This window comes from Pholis gunnellus (assembly GCF_910591455.1).
Source record: "Pholis gunnellus genome assembly, chromosome: 23".
NCBI lineage: Eukaryota > Metazoa > Chordata > Actinopteri > Perciformes > Pholidae > Pholis > Pholis gunnellus.
Window position 1 is genome coordinate 10028571 of NC_136550.1, and position 27801 is coordinate 10056371.

Sequence of the window (27801 nt, forward strand, 5' to 3'; positions counted from 1 at the left end):
TACGTGCATGCTTGTGTAGCATTAATCAATACATCTTTCACTTTGATTCAGAGGGCCTAGTTGGCATGTCCTTATCCCACTGTGCTGGATGCAGAGCGCTGATTGGCCAACTGCTCTCTTACTCAAGATTCCCCTTTAGAAATCTAGGAACCCTGCTGGATCAACAATCTGCCACTTGCACACACGCACACACGCACACACACACACACACACACAAACACGTGCACAGAAACTCTTTTTGTCATGTTGCATCCTGTCGTGTCAGCCAATCAGGGTCAATATAATTGCTGCCGCAGGGTTTCTGATCGGGCGCGAGCAGGGATGAGTTTGTGTGTGGCTCGTTCGACCGGCGTTTGTGGCCGATTGCAATTCCCCCCCGCGCCGTTGATTGGCCGCAGCTATGTAAACATACACAGGTGCACACAATACACACAATCAGCCGGTGGAAATGTGGCGGCGTTGCTGCAGGAAAGGCTGTTACGGGACAACGAAGAGGTGACGGGGGTGAAAGACAGAAAAATTAGAAAGACATTATCTTTATGTAGGGAGGAGGAGGAGAGCGACACACAAAACTGCAAGCGCAGGATGTTCGGGGGGGGGGGGCAGTTATTTTGCAACACTTGTTATAGTGTGTGTCATGTGAAGGGAAATGTGCGCGTGTGAGCAGAACTGTGTTTAAGCATCCATATGTGCGCCCACGTTTGTGAGTGAGGATTAGAAAGGGAAGGAGTTCAAGTCGGAGCGTTGACCCTTCGCTGACTGCAGAGCACCCACACACACACACACACACACAACACCACCCCTTTTCACATGCAACCGACACAAATCCTGAAAGCGTCAAACTGAATACGAATATTTTGTCGGACTGAACTCAAATAGATTGGATGCTTCCTACTTCCAAGTGTTTTGGAATTGGACCCAAACCGCAGGCTAGGGCACGTCGCATTTTACGGGACTGGGACATAATTACAAAGTCTGAGCAGCATTTACTTTCAGACACAGGCTGACGCAGACAGCGGGAGAGGCACCAGACTCTTACAGGTGGGACTGTCATGAGTTGGACTAGGTCCATAGCCACTTCCCTTGAAGCCTGTCTAGAGTAGTCAACATGCATCTGTAAGAAATTGCACGATAACACGTCCAATATTTAGCCTCTAAAAATATGAGAGGAAATTGTCTGTGTAGGATCATCACTTGGAGCGACACCCCCTTTCATCATTTTTGTCTGACGCGCCGGTAAAATACCGATAATAGTCGCTTTCAAATTAAAAAAAGCTTGCGAGTCCGTAGAGGATGCCAATCCATACAGATGCCAAGGTCGCTCCGCACTGTGTGGAATGTGCATCAAAACAAGAGCATGTGGCAAACACAAAGACTGTCAACTATTAATTAAATAGTTAATTAATCAGGCCCCCCCCCCCCCCCATCATCTTAAACTACGTTACTGTGCAATTTAATCAGATGCAACTGTGCTATTGCCATCTGGAGTAAAGGAGCATCAAAACAGAGCGGTATTGAGCCGCCGCTCTGGCACCAACGAGACAGCTCTCCCACCAATGAAATATGAGTCCTGTCCCAAGTATAAAAAGCCATCCCGGTAGAGCGGTGCGACAGCACTTTATGTCCCTCATTTGCTCAGTTGTTCCCGCCATTTCAGCTGTTCAGCTGGTTCCATCTAGAAGACTAATGCAGATGCATAGAATTCAAAGCACTGCTACAGTTTACAGACTTTCAAAACAGATCATGTTGCAACAAAAAAAAATAAAAATGTTCCCGTGCAAACCGAGGCAGCCGGTGCCAGCACAGTAGACTTCTATCAACACGTACACAAAACACTGATCTTCCAGCAGTTAAAGACCAGATAGTGGATCACACTTCCAGATTTCATAGAGAGCTTCATAACAGATCACGTTAGGGCCGCTCCCCGGCACAATCTGAGCCAATGAAGCGCCAGGGGAAAAAAAATCATTGTCACCTCCATGGTTTGCCAATTCAATTTACCTCCCAGAAAATTTGATCCCCGAGCTGTGCAGCCGTGCGGGATTTCCCAAGAAAAGGGAGGAAACTAAATTACAAAAGCTCAGCAAGGAGCGGGAGATTGGCTGCCACAGATATAACGCCAGGCTGCAGCGCGGTGGCTGAGAGACGTTTCTGAGCCGTTCGCTCGTAGAGGGGGTGGAAACATGAGCCTGGTTTGCTTTAGTAAGAGTTAGATGGGGCTTTAATTAAGCTTTCGTTGAGTTTTTAGTTCTTTTTAAATCTTATTTTAGCTTCGTGATGATAACTGCTAATATAGTGCGCAGTCAAATATTAGGAATAAACTCACGATGATGCAAAAAAACAAGGAAAATGAAACGGAGCCTTTGGTGGCTGCGCTTACTTCTTTTCTTCGTTTCTTCCACGCATCAGAGAGAGGAGGTTATGACTTCCAAAGCAGGCGTACTTTTAAAGAATCCACGGTGACATTGGGTTCTTGGGCTTTTTAAACTTCAATTTTGAGGTCAAGTTCGTTAAAGACTGGGGTTGCTTATCTGTGCAAAGGAGATTTTCTAAAGCTTTAAAGCCTTCACCAATACTATTTTTATGTTTTTACTCCAAACAGCAGAAGTACTCCTCTGAAGTACTGCCATGTAAAAAAAAAAAAAACTTTAAGAACTCCTTACTTAAGATAAGGTGCTGCAATCAAAAGCACTCTCCTCAATTTCACTCAGCTCGGATCAAACGCTCGTGTCCCCCGAAAGGAAATTTTCCGGACACAAGGCGCAAACGTTTGATTTTCATACCGCTGAGGAAAATCACCAGAACTTGAGTTTCAACAGTCTCCTTAAGAGCTGTGAAATGTGCATCTGTGAGACAAAAAAACAAGCTCTTTATATAAGCATGTAATTCCTAAACTGATGCAGAGGTGGAACTTTTCCAAAGAAAACAGCCCAAAACAAAAACATTAAAAAAAAAAAAAATCTGACTGTGCAATGTTCCAGGAATAGAAACAATTATCAAAATCTTCCAAATAGGATTGATTCCAACAGGATTTAGTCAGAGAGGGTGGTGCATACAGATGGGTATACTGTGCTCTCTCCACAAACACACACACACACACACACACACACCTTCTTTTTCTCTCTCAAAAACAACATAGAGGTTTGGGAGGAATTAGTTGAGTGCAGTATTTCAGAAGAACTATTATTTCGGAGCCCCGCTGTGAGGAGAATGCAGTCCTCTTATTTTAAAGAGAACACACTCCACTTCTTTTCTATGATTTCCCATTTCTCTTGCTTCACTCCTACCGTTTACCTCAGGGGGTTCTGTGGGCTTTTTCCCTTCAATGCCCCCTACCTATAGAGCTGGGGGCTGGAAAAAGAAAAGTCCACAATGACTGTACGGATCGGAAAAAAGCACTCCACATCAAGCACTTAATGCCTGACATTTGCAGATCTTTTCTTTTTTTTGAGGGGCAAAGACTCGAGAAAAAGACGAGGATCACATGCTATCTCTGTCTGAAAGCTATTGATCTTCAGACATGACTTTTACAGCCAGAGACACAAAACAGACATGACGATTGAATAGTTCTCTTTGCAGACTTCCTGTTTAGATGCTTGTTCGTGCATTATTCAACCCAAATTAGCATTGAACATCTGGTTAGATTCTGAGTCTTGTTTACTTGTTCTTTAACCAGCTACATCCTGGTCCAATTCAAAATTTCATCAATTTTTAAATGCTCTTTTAAGCCTTTTAGATCACATTTTAGACCCCTGTCACATCGTGCTCCTTTTCCTTTCGTAAAACCGAATATAAAGTGTGCGTACATAAACTACCAACCAATAATATCACGACATCATCCATTAATCGATCTGCAACCTTTAGCGGCAGAAAGGTGTGTGTATCACAGTCCTCTGCAGCGCTGCTAAATTGCAACTCCGCCCACTTCTTAGCGGTCCAATCACATGCGAAGGATCTGATTGAAATCCCTCTTGTGACTGTACACCGCTCTAATATATTCTACCTCCCCGGGGAATACTCTCAGCACAGAAGCTAGTGATGCTTTCACCGGGACTTTAAGACATTTAATAAAAATGAAAAATGTCTGACCTCCGATAAGAGTTTAATGCCTAGACGGAAGATTTTCGGCCATTATGGTGGCAATAACGTTTCAGTGTTGCGTAATATGTCCCCAGCCAATACTTTAACTTCACTGTCACTCTTGACCGGTGACCTCTTTCCTTCCCCCTCTCACTTTTTTTTTTTTTTTACCTCATCACCTTTTCACTCCCATTCTTCAGCCACGCCACCGTCTCCCTGCGGCCTTACAAACTCAGTTCAGACACCGCTCTGCCTCTCCCTAATCAAATCCACTCCCCTCCCTCATCCCTCGCTCCGACAGTGATGGATGGCGGCCTTCACCCGTTTATCGCCTTTACATATTTCTCTGCCCATCCGCTTAACGACACACATTCATACACACCGACTCTTCATCCCTCCTTCCTTCCATCCTCCTCAAACTCCTCCATCTTCCCCTCCTGTCGTCTTCTTCCACTCCGCTCTTCGCACTGCCCCCCCCCCCCACCCCCACCCTCCCCCCCTCTTCACCATCTTGTGCAGTCTACTCCCATTTGCTTTTTCCCCTCTCCCTCTCCATGTATTTCACGCAGTTGGCCTATTTCTGCGTCCCTCATTTGTTGTCCGTTTCCATATCCAATGTTGCACCCCTCTCCCTGCGCTTTCTATATTCTGGATGACTGGAGAGGACAGAATACGACAGAGGAATGACAGAGGAGTGATGGTATCAAAAGGATGAGTGGGCTTACGGTACACACGACTGCCGCACGGAGCGGCTATGTGGGCGTTCTTTTGTTCCTTGCCTAGAGAGAGGGAGAGAGAGAGAGAGAGAGAGAGAGAGAGAGTATGTGTCGGCCTCCCTATAATTATGATTGTGTGGGAAGACTGTTTTGGTATGCTGGCAGTTGTTTCTGTATGAAAGTGCTCACCTAATATCAAGGGCCTGGATTATGAGTAAGAGTGCACACTAGGAAGCCTTAGAGTGATTGAAAGAATTATTGTGTGTGTTTGCGGCTGCCTCTGTATTTGATCCCGGTATTTGTACCAGTACAGCTGGAGTGGATTTCCACGTCGCACAATGCTGCGGGCCAAATACGTGTAGTTTCCATTCCATTCGTTGCTGCCTGCAACTTTGTCCCAACACCAAAGTAGTCGAAGGTTAACCCCTGCGTGACGCCGCGGCGACTGGGGCTGGCAGTGATTGTGACGGAGGCCTTGATGTGTGCCTCTTCGCGCTCCAATCAGATGGGTGGATTACTGCGCTTGTGATAAGTGGCTTTTGAGAGCTAATGCAAATCCCCTTGTTTATAAACACTGCAACGTTCCCTAAGTCGATTTAAGTCGATTACAGGGTAATGGCATTCGCACGTGCCGGGGAGGATGCGCAAACACATACGCCGATATGCAGATTCTACATGCAAACACACACACACACAGTATTTATCACCATCATTGTGGCTGGCATTTAAGAGGCCCTGACATTTATAATAGTCAACTGCGAATTACAGACTGAGACCAACTAGAAAATTAAGCCTTTGAGTGTAGAAGGTCTTCCACGTGAAATAACAAAGATCCTTCTAAACAGACACATTACAGCTTAGAAGTCACGCCTGAAGCTTCCATTAATTGCGCAGTTTTGGGTTCAAAAAGTTACATTTAGCAGAGTCACATTTAGCAGGGCTCGGCCCTTCTGTGGTGGGCGTTCAAACAGAAACTTTTGCACGTTAAGGCGAGGTTGGGTCCAGCCCTGCAGCTCCGAGTCGTGCTCCACAACACTGGGGCTACACCGAAGCAGCTCCTTCCACGGACGCTTTTAGCTCATGTTCCCTCTCTGCTCTCTCCAACCGCCTGCTTCTTGCTCTCTGGAGGGTGGAGGGTTCGCGCAGGGTAGCGAAGCAAGCGGCTTCCCAAAATAGAGGGAGCAAAAAGGAAGAAATAACAATATTTTTTTTAAACTAAGCGGTTGCCAACACTTGTATGTAACCTGTGCCGAGGAGCACTCTGAAAACACAAAGACCTAAGCAAATGCACAGATATTTTTATGTGATGGGAATTTCTCCCCCACACACACACACACACACACACACCTTTTGTAAATTTAATCTGTTCTTTATCTGATCTCTTTTGCGAATTGTCTCTCTATCATCTATCTTTCATTGACTGGCTCTTTTCATTATTTCCTTCCCAAAAAGTATCAGTCAGACTTGACACCAAAGGGTTTTTGGCCTTATTGCTGTAAGACTGTGTGCGTGTGTTCGTTCTTTCGTGGGTCCTATTTTATCGCAAATTCAGCAGCAAACTCTTACGAGCAAGTGGAGGCTTCTTAAGTGCAGGAGAAAGTCACATCAATTCTCGCACACACACTAGACAATCATGGTGGAGCTAACCACACACAGCGGGTGTAGATACTAGCTGATGGTTAACTCACATACTGTACTGCACCTTTATTCTGCATCGGTGCAATGTGTAAGATAAGACTGTATTGATCCCCAGGGGGGAAATTCAAGCGTTGCAGTAAAACAAGAAACAGATAAGGAAAAGAAAAACTTCTTCTAGATAAAATCAGAATGATAAAGCTACATACAATACCCTATTCTAGAGCACACAAGTAGGATGTGCAAAACCGTTTGTGACCTGTAGTGCGGTTCCATAAATGCCTGAGAAAATTGAAAGCAGCAAAGTGTCAGTTTTAAGTAATCTGATACGTGGTATTATCCAATATCTAGTATATAAAATAGTCAGTAGAGGTGTGAGGATTTGCAAATGTCTTCTGTTTTATATCATGGCTATCATGAATATTTCAAACCAAGAAATCTAAAGTCATACAGTAACCTTGGAATGTGGGATAAATAGGAAACGATAATACAGTTTCGTCCATTCATTTATTCATCCAATCAAATTGAGAAATATATATTTGATGTTGCGGTATCGACTGCTGTAGACATTGGTGTCACATCCTCTTGAATATATTTCCATAAAAATTCACATTTTGTTTTTCCACGATTTCAAAATTCGCTTAACATGCACACTACATTTTATTGGACGCTCCACTGAAACAGCTGTGCAGCTAGCAAGTACATGCCGTTTCCAAACGAGTGGATGCACACGCACCAAAAGCGAAAAAAACAACAACTAACAAATCAATTACTCGTATGATTGCCACCTTCAAATGGGAAAGACAAGGAACACAATAGAAAGAGGGCATGGAAGACAATGTTTAGAGAAGAGAAAGAGCAAGAGGAGGAGTGTAAATGAATGGGACAGGGTGCTATCCATCTCTCTGGGTCAGATCGATCACCCAAGTGGACGGATCGGTTACACACAACTTGTGTGTGTGTGCGCGTGTCAGAGAGCTTCAGTGCTGCACTGCTCTAGTTGCAAATGAGATCGGCTCCCTAATAGAGGAAGAGCAAGAGATGAAGGGGAGAGGGAGATGTAGAAGTGGAAAAGAAGAGCAAGGAGGGAGCGTGTCTCTGAGATAGGACAGAGCACGGCAGAAGATGGAACAAAAACACGTGTGTGGCACGTACGATCTGAGCGTGTGTGTGTGTGTGTGTGTGCATAGTTTCGACTGAGCAGGGGAGGCAAGGAGACATGGAGGGCAGCAGAGTCAGCAAGCGATAGAGAGACAAGACAAAAAGACAGGCAGAGGAGGTGGAGGGGGGGGGGGGTGGTGGGGTAGAGCTGTGACTGATAACATTGTCGTACTCAGGTTGCCTCAAGGGCAGACAAGACGGAGAGAGAGAGAGAGAAAGAGACGGAATGAGACATAAAGAAAGAGAGAAAATGCGTAAAATTTACAGAGCAGCCCGAGGCGGAAAGGGTTATAAGATGGAAGGTGAGCAAAGATGAGGAGGCAGGACGGAAACGGATAGAAAACACGAGGAGGAGGAGCACGGCAGCCAGAGATAAATGGCAGGGGATGGATGGGAGAGAAACAAAGAGCAATCCCTAGTAATAGAGTCCGAGGATGAAGAGGAGAGGTAAGAGAGCAGTAGGTGGGGCGGGGGGGGGAGATTAGGATGTGAAGGGATGGAGAGGGAGTTATTAAGAGAGTGAGAAAGCACAAGCGAGACAGGGCGGCAGGGTAAAGGAGGGGGAAAAGAGGCAAGAAATGGGGGGGGGTGAAGGAAGGATAAAGGTCAAATGCAGGAGTGGAGAGAGGCGCAGGCCGCACAACAGGAGAGTGCGTGAGCGTATTGACATTCAGCGAGCCGCCGGCTAAAGAAAGCTGTCTGAGGAGCGAGCATTAGCAGAGCGGTGGGGGTGGGGCCGGTCGAACCAGGACCGGGGCGCCCTGCTCCACAGCACCTTTTCTTTTTTAGGGGCCGCAGAGTAGACACATTTCACTTTTTTTCCGGAGCGTTTCCACATTTTAGTATGCACGACTCCGCGGGAGCTCAGGAGCAGTCGACTTCCAACCTCGACTGCCCTGGGGACTGGCTGTCACTGCAGGCATTCGTGACTTTGTCTACCCCCCCCCCCCCCCCCGCCGCACGCCCACTAACCCTCTCCTGCTGTAAGCTATTTTTTGGAACCGATGGCACCAGACATAAGTTGGATAGTGTGTGTGTGTTGGAGTAAGTTTCTTTTTAAGGTTTGGTTTGAAAAAGGCAACGGGTTCCTGGTAGTTACATTACAGCTGACGAAGCACCACTCGAGTATTAAGAGTTAAGTAGCAAAAATGAACAACAACAGCGGTGTTTCCCAACACGTCAGTCATATTATTAAAGCTTATTAAAGATCACATGAACGGGCACAAACTGGCCATTCTGCCCGTCAAACTTCCTTTCTCTCTTTAACTAATAGCCCATCGTTTTTCATGTTCCGCCCAAAGATCCTGTTTCAAAAGGAAACGCACGGCATTACGAAAGCAATGATAGCATTCACTGGAGCGCACAGTGATCCATAAGTAATGTATTCCCATCATCTAAGAGGGATGCTGCTTATGTCCTTCCTTCTCTTTGCTTTAAACGGTGAAAACATTTAGGAGGCTGAGCTCAAAACGCATCATCGCTTCAAAGCACTGGGCTTTTCTTTATCGTGACTGAAGGTTTCAGAAACTGGGACGCGATTTTTGGATGTAGACCAAAGCAAACCATGTAGTAGGGAGGAGAGTGCAAAATACTGCGCTTTGATATCGACGCCGCTTCGATATCGGAGCTAAATGCGATAAAATAAAACCTCTTCTAGTTCCACGCAGAAAGGGCAACGCTAACGCCTAATGGAAGAAACATTGAGCCAGCAGTCTGTGTCCACCTGCAAAGTCAGCATGATATACGGCCGCGTCCTGGCGTTGCTCAAAGTATTGGGTTGCACACATTATACGTCTCCATATAAATCAGGCTCTATTCCACTCCCAGGTTTCCGGAGAGCTTTCCCAAGATACACCGGGGTCCTTCTCCCGACGCCGCTGGTGTCTCCGTCTCCTCTCCCGCGTCGCCGGGGCTGTGACTGTTATCAAAACTCCCTGTCACTCCGCCTGTATCTAGGTTACAGTTACTATGACAACTACTACGCATGCCAATCAGCGGCAGTGACTCATCTCTATACCTCGCCGACACGGAGCCGTATTTAGGGACGTCTGTGTGCACGAGGCGTGCGTTCACCGGGAGTCTTGCAGCAGAAAGAAGGCCGGTGACCCGGTTTGATCCTCTGACCCCGCAGTCTTAAGACGAGGGTCCGATGACATAACGCTAATCCTCTCCTACAGGTTTCTAGGTAACGGTTTCTATGGGGACTGGCTGTGTTCAGTCCTTTGGCATGTTGTTGCTAGGCGATACGCTGCGGCGGCGAAGAGGTTCTTGCGAAAAGTGTATATTCAAGAAGGTGTTCGTTGCAGGGGCGTCCGCCATTCCTCAATATGGATCCTTTTTATGCTACGACGCACCAAGTGGGCATTAGTGCAGAGTGGTGCTCATTTAAGAGGAGCCCACACAAGCACACGTGTGTGTAGAACAGGCTCTTGTTCCAGCTCTGTCTAGTCAGAGTGGGTGGAAGACAGCAAAGCAGACCCAAAAACACACTTCAGACATCTCTTAAAAAAAACTACTTCTGATCAGGGAACGATTCTTAAACACATTTTCTGCTCTTTTTTTCTCCCTCTCCCTCCAGGTCTGTGGATCGCCAGGCATTCTACCATGCCTGTCCCCCCATTCTTCAATCCCCGCAGACAGAAACACCTGCCCCACACGCACCTCCACCCCGGACAGAGGGCAGAGCGCTCCGCCTCCCCCTCCCTCTTCCCTCCATCCATCCTCTCGCTCCTCCCCCCTCTCGTCGTCTCATCTCTGCCCGCCTCATCCCATCTCGTCCACTGCGCGTGCCCCAGGGCCACGAAAAGAACCCTTCCCGACCCCGTCCCTTTCCCGGCCTTTCACTGGCTGACTCTGGTCACATGCTGCCTGCTGCCGTCTCTGATCGGAGCAGGGGAGACGTGGGGCATGGTCTCGGCCTGCCCCTTCCACTGCGTGTGTCGGAACCTCTCCGAGGCGCTCAGCACGCTGTGCGCCGACAAGGGCCTCCTGTTTGTGCCCCCGCACGTCGACCGCCGCACCGTGGAGCTGCGACTGGCCGACAACTTCATCACGGAGGTGGGCGGGATCGACTTCGTCAACATGTCGGGATTGGTTGATCTGACTCTGTCGAGGAACACCATCAACCTGATCCGACCGATGACCTTCGGCGACCTGGAGAGTTTGCGCTCGCTGCATCTGGATGGTGAGCCGAAACCGTAATCCCATTATAAACACTGAACTTAAACCTTGAAGGAGTATTATTCATATTTGTGTTTCTAGGTAATCGACTGACAGCACTTGGACCCAGGGACCTCGCAGGTTTGGTCAATCTGCAACACCTGATCATCAACAACAACCAGCTGGTCAAAGTCGCCGTCCAGGCGTTTGACGACTTCCTGCTCACACTGGAAGACCTCGACATGTCCTACAATAACCTCAGGAAGTAAGCTTTTGCCTCCGTTGTGATCACACAATGCACTCCGTTCTGCTTTGTTAAGTAGAAACACTCCGCTCAGGTGTCGGTCTCAAGCGTACGCTGCAGACGCACAGCTCAGCTCCCCAAAAAATGTCAAGGCGTAGCGTAAACTGCAGTGTATGATCCCGCAAGAGGAACCGGCTCAAACTGCTGAGGCTGGGAGGAGACAACTAACGGCTCAGGAAACTGAAAGCAAATCAATTTTGATGAGGTCCTAGTTTTCTTTGACTTCGATTTTGTTAAGATTTGATGAGCGCACGGCTGTGCATCACTTCAGCTACTCTATATGGTTCCTCCTAGTGCACCGTGTGGTATTCCACTCGTCTCCGTCCAGCACAATGGAGACGCCATTCCTCTGCACTGAATAATAAGTCAGAACAATGATGGTATTCTCCATCTAGCACCTATTCCCCCTCTTCTCTTCACATTCCCTCGCTGCATTGTTGAGTTCAGCAGCTTTTGGCTGTCAGCTCTGATTAGGATGTTTCATTCGTCTCCTCTCCAGGAGCTCTCTGGCCTCTCTACAACCTCCACCGACCATAAGAAAAGAGTAAAGAGTTTTAATGATGTTGTGGGTTACTGAGAGGAGTCTTTACAGACAGATTCAAAGTGAGCCTGCATCACCGATTCTTCATTATCGTAAAAAACGCTCAAAACTGGAAACAGGTCACTTCATATGAGGACTATGAGTGGAGGAGCTTATCCAGGTGTGGAGGGAACGTATGGATGCATAGCGTCTCCTGCAGCTTAGAATAACATTCTGGGACACTAGAGTTGAGCAATGCAGCAAGGATGGCAACTGCCAACTAGTCTTTGACCTAATTATCGGTTGGCGTCTGCACTACCTACATCTGACTCCTGTTCTGTATCAAGCTCTGTTTGTAAGATGGTTGACTAGGGTACAAAGTGTAACTATTGATATCGCCTTGTTTTTGGCCTGGGCTCTCTCCTCTAGTAACAAAATGAAAGTGTTTGTGGGCAATCATTTAGACCACAAGGCATTTTTGATATGCGGTGAAATCAACAAAGACAGGACAGAAGATGAAATGGACAGTGTAGCTATGACCCCCCCCCCGTCTCCTTCACATTTATCCAATGCTGCTGGTTCTCAGTTGTCGGTTTTGACCAAAACAGTGCTTCAGCGAATGAATGCACAAAAGAAATACTGAATGACTGCAGCAATGGGTCACAGATGGGACTAGTGACACCCAGTAGAAGAGAAAGATTGAGAAGGCAAAATGAGCATCTGTTGTTGTAGTTGTATTATTGATGTCACCTGTAATTAGTCTTTGTTGATTCCCATTTGCTGCAGAGGAACAAGAGAGATGTGCTCAGAACATGGAGAGCAAACTTTGACTGATAATAGCGGCACACATAGTATCAATGTATCCACATCACAGCAGGGTGGTGGACCGGTCTCCACAGCAGCCAATACTATCAAGAGATATTCTCTAATTCATCCGCTTTTAAACAAAAATGAACATCTCATCTTGGCACACAATGTCCATTTATTCAATGAATCTCTAACAAAATCCTCCATTTCATTGCTGCAGGGTACCATGGGAGTCCATCCAGAACATGGCCAGTCTGCACACTCTCAACCTGGACCATAACCTGATAGAAAACATCGCAGAAGGAGTCTTTGGAGAGCTGTACAAGCTTGCGAGGCTGGATATGACCTCCAACAGGCTGCGAACTCTGCCTCCTGATCCACTATTTGCAAGGTAGCTCATAAGCTTCTTCTGTTGTGCCTCCCTAAAGACGTGGCTTCGTGGCAAAGACAGCCACAAGGGCAAGTTGCCACTAGGTGAATGAATAAGGCCCTTACAGGTCTCTGGTGCCCACTTACATTTTCAACTTTGGAAACGGATTGATGGCAAGTTGTAGCAATGAGGGGGGGCAAAGTAAAGAGTAACTTGTACGGCAAGCATCGAGAGAATATGTTGAAGCATGTTGTCAAGACCAGCACAGCATAATGATGTTTTTTCAAATCAGGCCTGCTGTCAAACAAAGTTACAATTATTCTTTCATCCTCTTTGTTTCTTGAACTTTTTTTCCCCCCACACTGCTCAAATTTAAATCCAAACCTCATTGCTTCTAAAAACAGCGTCTTAATTACGCCATTCTACAGTTAAGATTGCTTTCTCCTCCTCTCTCGATCTTGTTCTTTTCATTATAGCTCACGCTGACTGCTTCACTAAACACTGTCATCTAAATGTACCTGTGTGCTTTTTATCTCCGTATGTAGCCATGGGAAGTGCCGTACTGCAGCCTTACACTTGCTGCTTGTTACCAGCAATGTGCCTTTAGAAACGTATAAATTTATACCAATTATTATTATTATACAGTGATACTGTATTACCGCACCGGTCTTTAGAAACCTACCTAGGGAGTCAACTCTACGGAGTCCTGTTTTCATCCTTGATTTTGGCAAATTGTTCCATTTTCAATTTGCACAGGCCAGCTGCAAGTAGCTTATTAACAGCACTGCTGCTTAGTATTGCTCCTGGGTAGGATTGGACCGCCTGCTGTGGACCATTTTCAAAATTGTTTGTTTCTCTCATTTTGAGCAACAAGCTCTTGTTAACTTGTTAAATCCTTCCTGGCATAATTATTTCCTTTCCTTTAAAATTTCCCTTTGAATCCGAAACAATTGAATAGCAATGAAGAGGAAAAACTGATGCAATTTTACAAATCAAGGGCAAAATGACGAAGAAGCTAAACCTTGACTAGTTGGAAAAGGAAGAAATGTTGATTAAAATGTTAACGAGATATTTCTGCTATTTAGATTTGGTGCGTAAATGGATTAACCCTCTTCAATTTTAAATTGTAAAGCATGAGGTGAGATACGCTTCTAGAGTTAGTTCAAAATAGATTGGTTTCCCTCTACAAGTCAAACCGATCAAGAGTAAAGCATCTCATTTGGACTTAACGCTTCCAAATTTGTGAAAGTGAACTGATGGCTCTCTTTCTACTCTCATCTTCAGGTCCCAGACAGGTGCAATAAGTCCCACCCCCTACAATGCTATCACAAGCTTAAATTTTGGTGGGAACCCGCTGCACTGCAATTGTGAACTGCTGTGGTTACGCCGGCTTATCCGTGGGGACGACATGGAGACGTGTGCCACTCCGCCTCACTTGGCTGCAAGGTAAACGTCCCCCGCTGGTCAATGTACTGTCTGTCTAACCCGCTCCGTTTTAGAAAGAAATCCTGACGCGTTTAATCAGTGAGGCCTTCTCCAATGTCAGGGGTAATATGACATCATACATCAATGCTTCCCAACCTTGTCTCAAGGCCAATCTGTACTGCAAGTCTCTTTTAGCACAAATCCAATTAAGGGTCTCGCATTGTATGATATCTTAATTGGATCACCATGTGTACAAGAACAGCGCTGGAGATAATAAAAAAAAAAAGCAACCTCATAGGACAGGTAGGCCCTCAAGGACTGAGCTTTCTGAACAAAGACATAGCTCACACTCTCCGCTCTGCCAGAATTTTCCGGTCTAAACCTGTAAACAACATTATGGAGGGAAAATAAAGGATTGAGGAGGAAAATGAGCATCTGTCGTCATCATCTGTCATCGCTGTCAGCATTAATTACTCTTAGCTTAGTCGTCTTTTGTGCGGAGTCGCATTAGGAAATTGTACGGACTGTTGTGCGCTACTGAACTTTACCCTAAAATTGATAGACAAGACCACATAGATCTTTAGGTTAATGTACCACATTGACCTGCCAAACCAACCTCGGAGGGATAAAGGAAGACAGATTCCTGTACTTAGCCAAAAAAAGGTGATTCTGCTCTCTCTCTCTCTCTCTTACTCACTGGCTTCATCCCTCTTTGTCCCTCAGATATTTCTGGTCGATTCCTGAGGAGGAGTTCACCTGTGAACCACCTCTCATCACCCGACACACTCACAAGCTGTGGGTGCTGGAGGGCCAGCGGGCCACGCTAAAATGCCGGGCCATTGGCGACCCTGAGCCAGTCATCCACTGGGTTTCACCAGACGACCGCATCGTTGCGAATTCGTCCCGGACCAGCTCCTTCAGCAACGGGACCTTGGATATCTTGGTAACGGTGGCCCGGGACGACGGGGCATACACGTGCATTGCAATAAACGCGGCGGGTGAAGCGACTGCCACTGTGGACCTGAAAATAATCCCCTTGCCTCACCGGGGCGGAGCAGGCGGAAACACAGGGAATAACAACGTGAACGGCAAAAACAACAGGAACGTGACCAATGGGATTTTACGGACCGATCCGGGCTCCTCGGATATCAGCACGGGGAAAAACGGAGGGATTAACAACGGCGCCGGACGTGGAGGAGAGGCGGAGGATGGGAGAAGAGCAGGGGAGGACGATGAGGGCGACAGGGCCTCCGAAGGGGGGAGGCCCGATGGAGGGAGCATGGAGGACGACGAGGGGGACGAGGAGGAAGGGAGGATGGTTGGAGTACAAAGCGTTACGTCAACCTCGGCTCAGGTCCGATGGGATTTGGGGCATTTGTCTGCAGCTTACGTCGTCTGGATGTATCAGATACAGTACAACTGCACCGTCGACGAGACCCTCATCTACAGGTCAGTTCAACTTTGTAACACACGTCTCTTAATAGGAACCAATGTGATGAAATGGTACTTTTACAGTAGCCTTGATACTTGCCAGGAAGTAACAGTTATCACATCCTCCATGTTCAACCGCAAGTCATTTCCTCACTGAAAAAGGTGGATATCCTGCTTTTATGCAAAACCCCTTAAATATTTATCCATTACAGCATGAGACTTCAGTAGTGCAACTGTTCACCATGTCCATGGGCGGGTGGATAGCTCAAGGGGAAGGATGAATGGGGAGACAGATGAAGGGGTAGAGGGTCGAGGGGAGTTAATAATTCATCTCCATCTCAGTATGACACTTAAACCCAACAGGTGCGTAGTCAGTGCACATGGGAGAACAGGCGGATGAACATTGGGGAGATAGAATGGATTTTGCAGGAGGGTAACAGTTTACCCCGGAACACAGCAACAACATTAACGCACACGTCTGATAAAGTAACAGAGGGTCTTGATGGGATTTGTCATTTTTAATTTCAAGCAACGTTTATACCGTCAGTAAGCCATGTCATATTGCATTAAGTATGAGATCCCTTCACACTTCACCGTCCGTGTTCACTCGACACGCTCGTGGAGTAAGAAAAACAATCAAACTTTTATGAAGACCCGAGTCAAGGTTGAGGGCTGCAATGGTGTTCTTGTTATCACAAATTATTTAGGAGGCCGCTGTCACACCCCGTCTTAAAACTGCATGAAAATGAGGTGAAAATGAGGTGAACAGGGTTGGCGAAGCTGCCAATCTCCGCTCAACCCGCGTCTATGCATTGTGTGCGCTGTGAGCCAATTTGTAAGCAGTGGCTGCAGGCCTGCCGAAAAGAAAGATGGAGTACTACTGTCGACACTTCGAACAGGCAAAAGAAAAATAAGGGAGGAGGAGAGACGAGTCAAAGCACAGAGTTCCTATTAAACAACGAGTTTTAAAGTTTCTGTGCTAGCAGCGTGAAACTGCTAAAACGTCAACAGAAACATGGGTAGAGACAGGAAGTATGAACGGAACGGAGGAGTAAAGGAGTCTGAAATCGATGGATTCATAAAAAAGGAAGTCTTGCTTTTTCCAAAATATGACAGTGTGGCTTCGGTTGTAGTACTTGGTGAACTTGCATGTACAATACTACTGTTGCGCTGTTCCCGAATTGTATTGACATGAATCCAAAGTTAACTATTTACGAGTAAAAAGACTGATGAAACATTCATGTGTTGGGGAGGTTGCTGCAGCAAAGCAGCGGCTGAAGCAGTGACAGTGTGAGGGAATAAGAGAAGGGGAGCAGACGTTGGGGACCGACTGCCGTCATGACGTTATTTGTGTTTGTTTCACACTCCGCAGTGATGCAGGGTCCGAGTGTGGTTCCCCCCTCAGATAAAATGGTGTGTTGCTGTAAGTGGTATTGAGAAGGGGTAAATGGAGCTAGCCATATGGCAGGAAGACAACAGGGAAGACAGGCAGATGGAAAGATGATTGGAAATATGAAAAACTGTGTGCGGGTGTGATCTGAAGGATTGAGGAAGATAGCAGCCACGGGTGAATGGCGGGAGAAAAAAAAAGATGGATGGGGAGGAGGAGCTAATAGTTTGAGTGATGAATAAAGCCAAAAGGGAGGAACGGGCACATTTTAAGGTAGCAATGAGGCCTCAGAGAATTTCAGAAGGAAGAAGAAAAGGATTGAGGGAGAAGGGGAAGATGGGAGATGGGCTCTACCCAAATCACCTTGGGAGAGATCGAGATGAAAGAAGGATGGGTGTAAGGAGGGAGAATGACAGACAATAAGGGGGAGACGACAGAGGGGTGGGTTTAAAAGGACCCTCAAGGAAAAAGCAATGAAGCAAGGGTGGAGAGAGGGAGGGGAAGTATTTAAATCCATCACTGAAAGAGTAAGAGACAAAACGAAATACACCTGGGTATGGAAGAAGGAGTGCGGAAGTGGGAGGACCAATGTAGCCAATGGGAATGTAGCCCTCAGAGACATTGGGATAAAAGAAAGAGATGGAAGGGATCCAGAAAAAAATAAAGGAAACCATAATTAAATAAAAGAACACAAAGGAAAATAGTGAGAAGAACTGGAGACGGGGCGATGCGGTGAAAGTCCTGTAGCGAAGAGGCGAAGAGGTGTCAAACCGAAATGCAATATCGAAACAGACAAGTGCAGATTCTGTACAGTCCCATGACACATTTGTGGCAATTACACACGGAGAACTAATTACAAGATTGAATTGAATGAACCGAATGAGATCTTAGCTCCCTCGCTGATCAGCTGCATTAACTCCTCTGCAGGAAAATACTCTATTATTAGGAGAGCTGTCTTGCTACTTAACATCAAGTAAAAGGTGTCTCATAGTGGCAGCCAACGCATACGTAGCTCTATAGTGGCCTCACCTCAAAATATGAACATTGAGATTGATAAAAATGGAGTATTGGATTGCTGTCAGTTATACAGCCTTTTGTAGTATTACCTCAAATTCCCAGTAGCCCTGGCTAGATTTCGCTCTTGCAAACAAAAAGGCAACACGGGTAAAACGTCCTTTCTCAGAGGGAACGAACTTAAAAGGAATAGTGGAATCTGTAGAGGTGAGGTCTCAGCTGTGCAGCTCGAGACAAGAAAATGCCGATAGACACAGAGACTCCCAGAGAAGCGAAATAGAGGGGAGATAAGCGTGAATGACTGAGCCGAGGCAAAGCGGCGTCACAGGAGAGATGCTGGAACTCAGCGGGGAGGGAGAAAGCGATCCGAAGTTTGACTAAACCCGAAACAAATCGCGCCGCCAAGAAAAAAAAACAGGAGGGAGGGGGGATGGCTGTCTCGAAGGAGAGATAGAGAAGTGGCGGCTATCTCAAAAGGTGAAATTGAGATATAAATGTGAACGGATTGGAAAAGAGAAGAGAATAGGTTTAAAGAAGAGACGTGAAGTCTGAGGGCTTTGAGGGAGGAAGCCGGGATATCGGTCTCGGAGGACAGATAAAGAGTAAATGGAAGGGTGGGGAGCAGCATTTGAAAAGGAGGCCCGCCACACACTGCAGTCAGGGATTTCCAGTATAGATTCTATCACGCTATCAACGCGCCAGCCGCGATATCACGGCAGCCGGCGAGGAGTCGCGGCCAAACGGAGTCCGGCTTACGAATTCAAAAGGAGAGAATGGGCGAGTGAGATTTCATGCTTTCTATCGGGGATTTGTGTCGCTATTTTGTTGTCGTCATTGTTGCTGCCGCTGTATGTTTTTGTGAAGAAGAAGAAGAAGAAGAAGAGAAAAAAACACACACATGCCAGGCCCAGCGGAGTTGAGCTGAGGAAGCTGGACGGAGCGAGACAGAAAGAGAAGAAAGCAGAGAGGATTTAAGAAAGAAAAGCAAGGAAAGATAGAGGGGAAAAAAAGGTCTACATCTAAATACAGAAAAGTAGAGCACATTGGGTGGCTGATTTAATCATCTTTAAAAAGAGGTCAGTCGCAAGCTGTACAACACCAGCCTCCATTTCTTTGCATGCCTTGCCTAATTCTGCTGGCATCTGTGTGACAGTGCCAAGTGGGATGTCGTCCATGTGGCGTCCGCTGGGCACCGCTCACCGCGTCACCCTCGGCTCCCCCGACGCCGTCGACCGAGCCGCCTCCACTGGAGCTTTGCCACAATGTTACGGTGGCACACTTTGATTTGATCGCCAGGAAATGTCCTTGATGGCGTTGCTGGTTGAACGTGGGCAATGATTGAAATTGGCATTGTGCTTCTTTTTGCCCACACATGGGTACGGCCTATACCTGAAGGACACAGAAGAGGAGAAAGACTCTCCCGTCATGTTAATGAGGCGGCGTTTGCGACCTCTGGTACCATCTGTTAGAAAATCCGGTGTCTCTTCGCAGCCAGATTTCTAGTTGCCGTTTTTCAAGTTTTCCCGTATCAGTTCAGTTGTAAACCAACACACAACATACAGGGGTGGACACAATCTCAAAGACCAACCACAAACATGTCCCAACCCATCTAGCATGATCAATATCACCCGTTTAAGAGGGCGAATCTGACATTATTCTCTGAACTCTACAAGATGCAGTCTGTTGCTCTCTATTGCATCTGTTGGAATAGAAGTTGATGAGACCTTATGACTCACCGGTATGTCGGCGGGGGTACTTGTATGCCACTTGTGCATGTCAGAGGCAAACATGTCTTATTAAGTTTAGTGTTTTAAGTGTGCAGGCGGGAGAGTGAGGGGCTTTTGACAATTTTCACAATCCCTGCCCCCAATCACCACAGGCCCAACCGTCCTGCTGGGCACTAGAAGTGCCAAGTGTGACGTACATTTTAATGGGAACAGAAAGGATCACAGGGACGGAGAGAGGCGGAAGTTGGATCATGCAGGGCTTCAGAAATAATGAGAATAATGAGAGTAAAAGCCTCAGAAATAACAGGACGCACAGTTCAAAAAGTGACACCGGGCTGAGAGTTTGACAGCCATAGGAAAGCAGCACGCTGAGACACAGACAGATGAGAACATTGTTAATGAGCAATAAAAGGGGGGGAGGGGAATGAAAAGATTTAAGAAGGTAGAACCTGGAGACCGCACAGTGCATGACATTACCAATCATTTGCTGCCGCTAATTAAGCGGTGTGTTCGCCTAATATTTCAAAAGGAAAGCAGATCTGGTCTGTAACTCAACTACACTCAACAACATACTGTGGTATACTGTATAAACATCCAGAGATGCTTTGAGTTTCCATCATGCTGCATGTGGCTCCTTGTATTGCACACTATGACTATTACTGAGGAAACTATCCTATGTCAGCCCTGTTCTGTGCCTGGTAACCATTACAAGACATCACAGGAGAAAGACGATAAGTGCATCTGCTGAGGCAGGGATGGATAAGGATGTAAGGAGAGATATAACTGCGGGGCATCAGGGAGGCACGCAGAGACAAAGATGGGGAAAGAAAGACAGATAAAGGATAGCCATGAAGATGGAGGCGAGGAAGGCGGAGGGATGACATGGGGTTGAGAGTTGGACACCCCCCCCCCCCCCCCCCAGGGGAAGACGTAATTAAGTGTTAAACCACTGTGTCAATACACGTGTCACCTCGCATCAGAGGCAGAGGAGGGAGGGAAAAGAGAACGGGTCAGCACTCGATACGTTAACTCATATTATACGGCGGGGTCGGGGGAAGGTGGGAGGGTGAGACGGGGAGATAGAAATGAGGGACATGGACAAATACTGGGGGATTTGTGAGGAGAAGGAGTTCATTAAAAAAAATAAGAAATAAAGATGCGGGAATGAGAGAGAAAAACAAGTGAAGAAGGCGGCGCGGGGAAATCAGGCCAAATGAGGGAGAGCCGAGTGAGAAGGATAGATTAAAGAAAGTGAAAATACAGAAGGAGGGATGAAACAAAATCCAGGGGGGGGGGGGGGATTGACGGGAAGACAGATCAAGAAAAACAGAAGAAGAGATCAGACAAAATTGAGGGAGACGGCTGATGAGACAGTAAACAGTCGGACGAATCAAGACCAAAAATGGGAGAAAGGGTGGACGGACACGAGACATGACATGGGAGAGAAAAGGAAATGAGGGCAGCGCAGATGTCAGCCAGAAGAGGAGATAATTGCTTTGTTGTTCCTCCTCGTCTTTTATTCCGTCCCTCTCTCCCCTCCGTGTCTCTCTGTGCCAATTCTTGTCTGGTGTCAGACCACCAGACCTGGTAACGGCAGAGAGAAAAAAAAAACAACGAGAGGAAAGGAAAGAAGAGGAAGAGATTCTACCACTCCTTTATCCCCTTGCTATCACTCATTTATTCTTCTCTCTCTCCCGGGTACTGATAATTACTCGTTTCTGTGTCACCAGCTTGAACAAAGCACTCCCTCGTCTCTCCGACTTTCCCCCTGCATTTGTTTGTGCGCGCGCGCTCGCCTTTTTGCGCGGTTTACCCGTAATTAGAAGCGCAGAGACGCTCGGCACGTCGGGTTACGGAGCACAACGCCGGTGTCTGCGAATGCGCGGGGACTGCGATGAGAACAACAGCCTTCGACACAGCCATTCGATCAATTCGTTTTATTCCAGAGCAGTGGTCCAAGTCATAAGGGGAGCACTTTATATTCATGAACATATTGGTATCAAGAGCACTGGGGGATTTAGGGGAATAGTATTCCGTGTGTCCACAAAGCCGCACATTCGCATGCACATGTGACAACGGGGATGTAAATATAGTTAAAAATGCATAATGCAGCGAGTGGGAGAGAATCAGCACATCAAAGATGCATGTGTTTGTCAATGCCATGTATATTTCAGCGAATTTGCTTGCCTGTTTTCTTTTGCAAAAGAAAACAACTGGAGAGGTGATTCACAATCTCATAAGAGAAGGGAGAGGTGGTGGGGCGGGGGAGAGGAAGAGCGGTGATACAGGGGGAGAGAGAGGAAGGGAGGATGAGAAATATAAGATGTGGGCAAATGGAGAGGTGACAGCGATGGAGGAAGCGAGGATGAGGAGGCAGGAGGAGCAGAGGCAGCTATAGAAGACATGTTGAGAGGGGAGAGGAGGAGGAGAGGAAGAATGACCTTGGATGCTAAATAATGGTACACGGTTATAGCTGTGGCTAATAGAGACATAATACAGTGACTGCAGAAAGGAGAGAGGCTAGGGGGTCAGGTGGAGCCAGGGTGAGAATAGCAGAGGGATTTGCAGCGAGCAGAGCTGATTGGCTGCAGAGAGAGAGAGAGAGAGAGAGAGAGAGAGAGAGAGAGAGAGAGAGAGAGAGAGAGAGAGAGAGAGAGGGAGAGAGAGAGAGAGAGAGAGAGAGAGAGAAAGAGGAGAGGCGAGGGAACGAACACAACTAAAAATGTAAGGTGCCAAGAAGGAGCTTGAAAAAGGAACAGAGAGAGAAAAAAAAGGAGTGCACCGACTGCAGATTTAGGTTGAGGGAACGACAGGATGGCCGATTACAATAGCAATGAAAAGGGCGGAGGATAAGGAGAGATAAGAGCGAGGGACCGATCAGCGAAAATGGGGAAATCTGCTCATAAAAGAAGGATGGAAAGAGAATAAGGAGGATAGATCGACGGCGGGAGGATCGAAGAGGAGCTGAAAGGACGGATAGAGGATATAGGGAATAAAAGAAGCGGTATTTAATGGCAGGATCAAGAAAAAAATGACTCTTTGAACTCCAATTGAATAGCTTGATGCCGTGCAGCAGTTTATCATACATAGAGTAGTATAGACCAGGGCTGGGCAAGACATCAATACTATATTGATATTGTGATACGAGACTAGATATTGTCTTTGGATATCATAACAGTGTCGTCTTTTCCTGGATTTAAAAGCTGCACTACAGTAAAGTTGAACTTCCTGTCTGTATTTGCCTTTATTCACTTAGTCATTATATATATAGATATATACACATTACTGAAGATTAATTATCAAAATATAGCGTAAATACTTTGTTGGTCAACCCAACAATAGAGGTATTTGGTAAACAATATGTCGATATTAGATTTTCTCCATATTGCCTGGCCTAGTATAGACCGCAAAGAGCACTCAGTTGTTTGAATCTACATACATATGATACACACACCAATTCATTTGGTGCAGTACAATTCATAACAAAACCATATATCAGGGAGTCGAAAGGGAATCAGCGCAAATATTGCTCGCATAAGGCTTTGGTAATACAGTTTCTTTCTCAGCACTGAATCCAATAAAGCATGCAACAGCATATCGGTGCTATTAATCAAACTGAGACACTGGGCGAAGAGGTGAAAAGGAAAAGAAAAAGAGACTAGAGCGACAGCGAATCAGAACCCATTGTAATGTAACCTTTGTCACAGGAACTCCCCGCAGTGATGGCCGAGTCTCTCCACCGGGCGGGTTCTATCAACGCGTAAAAGGGTCCGGGTGAACTGACACCAGGCCCGACGATGTGACCAGGGCCTTTTATTCAGAAAGTGCTGCTTCCTGCATATTTCATGTGGGAAATCTGATTGAGGACCAACTGTCTTAGTACTAGAGGGACTTTACCGGGGCCAATCCAATATCTCCCCCGTGTGACTGATTGCCCAAGACAGGCTTTCATTTTGGGGTTTTCATGCCTGAGATATTTAGCTATAATGCTTTGGTTTGATTTCACTTTTAAGAAAAAGCCCTTCCTGAAAATACTTTTTTAGCGAATCTCTTTCCCAATTTCAGTTATTGCTCTGAAGTTTCGGTCTTTGAAAAACAGTCAGTGTCCATCATTTCACAAGGCTGCGTGACATCTCAAAGAGAAACAGTTCTTCGAGTGAAGACATTAATTGAAGGAGACTTATTCGACTATATTTAAGCATTGGTAAGAATGCATAGCAGCACTCCCACCTAGTTTTATTGTTTGCCGGGACCCAACGAGGCGGTTGGTCAAGTCAGTGTTTACTCTTCCAAAACAAAGAGCTGACTGGAAGCAGTCTAGTGTGGATATTGTGGATATTGCAGGAGGAGATGCTTAGTACTGTTGAGCCAGCCTTTGCCATGGTAACACACACACACACCTGGCTCCTAAATTGCTCCAGCGCTCAGAATAAGTTTGAATCGCGAAGCAGTGACAGTGTTTGGAAGCAATCTGTGGTCACCTAATGATCACTGGATGAGGCCGGTATTAATGAGAACGCCCCATGTGTCCGCTCACAATATATTGGTCCTTGGGAGTGTCGGACAGTGCATCGAAATTCCTTATTCAATCATACTGAGCTTCTGCTGGAAATGAGGAGTTTGGAGGTATATTTTCTGTGCCACTGCTTGCTATTCAAATCATTTCCAGGAGTTTTTCGCTAAGGCAGCACATACCGAGTTCCCAACACTCGCTGGTCTTTGCAAAAAAGACAAATCCCTTTTAATCCTGAATCATACCTGTGCAACAGTTACAATTCTGGGCATTTGTTCAGGAAAATTTGAATTTTGTTCACGTTTAAGCCTCGAGAAGGCCGTGAAATACAGTGAATCAATATTCCTACTAACTGTACCGTAACCCAAATCCAAGGGTCTGCCCCCGGGATCGTCTTGAGTACGCTGCCTCCTTCTTTTCCCAGATAATTTAGCATTGTTAAAAGACACATCATCCCATTAGTTCTTCAACGCTACTTGCTTAAAAGACAGCAGCTAAATTACCCCCAAGTCAAAACTAAAAGAAAACCTCAAGTAGGCTGAGTTGTTGCCGTCCTTGGTCGCTTTATTTTAAGCACGTTTTGAAACAGATTAAGGTTAGGGACCTTCTGTAGTGGCTCCCCTGGTGTCTGAGTCACACTAGAAGGCATTTATAGGATGTAGCTCAAGACTGAAGGGAGCTGGAACGGTTAGCAACAGACGATACAAATAAGCCCTTTGATGTAGCGAGAGGAGGGAGAGCAGCAGCAGCAGCAACAACAACAAAAATCACTGACAAAATATTCACGGTAGCGACACAGCGATGCACAAACACACTTGCCCACACAAGAGGATTGGACGGCAGAGGGCAAAGTCATACCCATCAGCTACAGACACTCGAGCTGTGCTACAGTCTCCCACACACACTTCACCCTCGCATGTCACCGACACAAACCCAGGAAAAAAACACACACACACACAGATTTCTTTATTCCAGCGTGTCCTAAATACAAACGCATGCACACACTGAGGCGAGCACATACGAGTTATGTCACTCTATTGTTCACCTCTCCCCTGTTAGTTAGCTGGAGCCGCTGCTCGAACACTTCAAATGAGGACACATTCAAAGCACTCCTCTCTTTATTATCCCACGCGAGCACTCGCTCATTACAGACGACGCGCGCAGGAACACGTTTGCAGTCAAAATACAACAACTCGCACCCTCACTTTTCAACACACCGTAGTGAAATTCACCTCTCTAATCAAAGACACAAAATGTCCCAGCTTCAGCGTAATCCTAGCCCTGAACGTTATAACCTAAGATGGTCTCTTCTTCTTCTTTTTTTGGATATATCTTTTTCAAACGCAAGGTCCTACAAAATGGCTCGCCGTTTCTGTAGGGATTCTCGCAGGGATTCAAGTATGCACACACACGCACACACTCGGCATGACAAGACAGAGTTCTCTTTTCATGTTCTCTGGGCGCGCTCTCCATCAATAGCCTCATTTTCCCTCTCTCCCCCTTCCTGCAGTATCCACTCTTGCACTGTTTCTAGTCATCTTTTCACCCTCCCCTCCCTTCCCCTTCCGCTGCTCCAATATTCAACCCCTCCTCAGTTCCGCAGTTGTCAGAATATTCAGGCTAAGCTTCGAGTTACTATAGATATTTTACTTTTCACTGCAAAACCTACGCACAGAAGGCTGCGTTTATTTAACCGACCTCTACTTTTTTGTCTTTTTATCCCTCTTTAGGATTCTGCCATCGAGCAGCGACCGCTTCCTGTTGAAGAACTTGGTCTCCGGCGTGGACTATAACCTGTGTGTGCTGGTCATTTTTGATGACTCAATCACATCGTTGGCGGCAACAAAGGTCCTGGGCTGCGCCACGTTCTCCACCAAGGATGTTTACCCAGCATGCCGCTCTCTCCAAGCCCATTTCCTGGGCGGGACACTCACCATATTGGTGGGCGGTGTCGTGGTCGTCACCCTACTCGTGTTCACCGTGGCGCTCATGGTTCGCCACCGCGTTTGCCATCACGGCGACCACATGATATGCCACAACAGCAACACCGAGGCGGGAGGCGGGGCCTGCTGTCAGGCTGGAGGCGGAGGGGGCGGGGACAAAGGGGGAAACGGCAGCGGGTGCTACCAATCGAACGGTGCTGGGGACGTGATGATGGTGGTCCTGCCCAACGGCCTGTCGTCCAAGAGAGGAGGGGAGAAGGAGAAGGAGAAGGAGAAAGACAAGGAGAAGGATGAAGCCGATCCTGCTTCCTCTTTGCCTCCAAAACTCCCCCCAAAGCCCAGGCCCAAGCCTAAAGTCAACCTGGAGCACTTTCTTTCAGCTGGGGGGGTTGTTTCCACGACAACAGGGTCAGGATGTGAGATGGCTTTAGTGGTGAGGCAGAGAAAGTTGGAGAAGGCGTTGCAATACACCGCTGAAAGTGACAGAACTCCCCTCTACTACACCCCTTCATCCACCCTACCCCGTCAGTCGCACGCCAGGGAGCGCCCGAGACCCCGTCTGGAGCGAGAACTGACAAATTGCGCCAGTTTCTCTCTGGCGGCACCCCTGGGTGACTCAGAGCGGTTGGACTGGAGAATCCCTCCGCGAGGCAGGGACACATGGAACTCCTCACAGGCTTACCAGAGCCCTCTGTCCCCTCTGAGCCCCGCGAGCGGGACCGTCAGCAAACGGCGGCACTCGCTGGACATGAGCTCCTCTGTCGCGCTCGCGACGGACGCAGCCACGACCGTGGCCAAGCGCTACGGCGCCGTCAACTACGCCAAGCGGCTGAGCGTGATCTGGACGAGGCGGAGCCAGTCCCTCCACGGCATGCTGGTGCAGTGCGCCTCGACGACGAGCACGACGTCTTCGACGGCCAGCGAGGAGGACAGCGCCGGAGTCTTCGGGGCGCGCTGCGAGTTCCAACGGGGATACATCCACGCCTATAACACCACCAACTCCAACTCTAACACCGGGGTCAATACCGGGAAAGCGAGCAGCGTCAAAGACAGGGGGAGGCAAACGGGGAAGGAGGGAAGGGGTGCTGAGGAACTGGAGGAAAGTGTTGTGTAGATGGTTCTGGAATGTAATGAAAAAACTCAAAACGTTAAAGAGAGATAAAGGGTCTGTGAGACAGATCTTGATTTGAGGGGGGCAAAGAGGTGGCATCGTGGGAGAAGCTGAGGGAGCAGGACAGGTGAGGTGAAGTGATTGCAGATGAGGGGACGGTTGTGAGTTTAGATGAAGAGACGCGAGTGAAATTAAGTCTCACTTGTGCGGCCTCTTGATTTGCCATTGGAGACTTTTAAAAATTAAAAAAAAGAGAGGGGGAAGTGTACCTGGGGTTCAGGTGAAGACTTTTTAAGAGGCTATTTTAAGAAGATCTGAAGATTGAACGGATGGCGGAAAAACAAGTGGGGAGAGAGATGTGACAAGAAAGAAAGGGAGAAGCAGAACGAGTCTTTCAATACTAAAGGCTGAGCTCAAGCTGTATCATTAAAAATGAAGTGATACAAGATGGGAAGGAAAGCAGGAACACACGAAAACAAAACTTAGAGACATCTA

The 27801-nt window shown here is 47.0% G+C and overlaps 2 protein-coding genes across 2 annotated transcripts in view; one reads left to right on the forward strand and one right to left on the reverse strand.

Annotated features, from left to right (window-relative positions):
- pcxb (pyruvate carboxylase b) overlaps positions 1 to 27801 on the reverse strand; it is a 244169-nt gene that overhangs the window by 75424 nt on the left and 140944 nt on the right. The window lies entirely within an intron of this gene.
- Positions 10197 to 27309, forward strand: LOC306714330 (leucine-rich repeat and fibronectin type-III domain-containing protein 4; the record flags this gene model as incomplete). The annotated part of the gene is made up of 6 exons (XM_079184333.1): positions 10197 to 10776; positions 10854 to 11016; positions 12603 to 12773; positions 14037 to 14198; positions 14901 to 15626; positions 25983 to 27309. The coding sequence occupies 6 exons, from the start codon at positions 10197 to 10199 to the stop codon at positions 27307 to 27309; spliced, it is 3129 nt and encodes a 1042-aa protein (XP_079040459.1).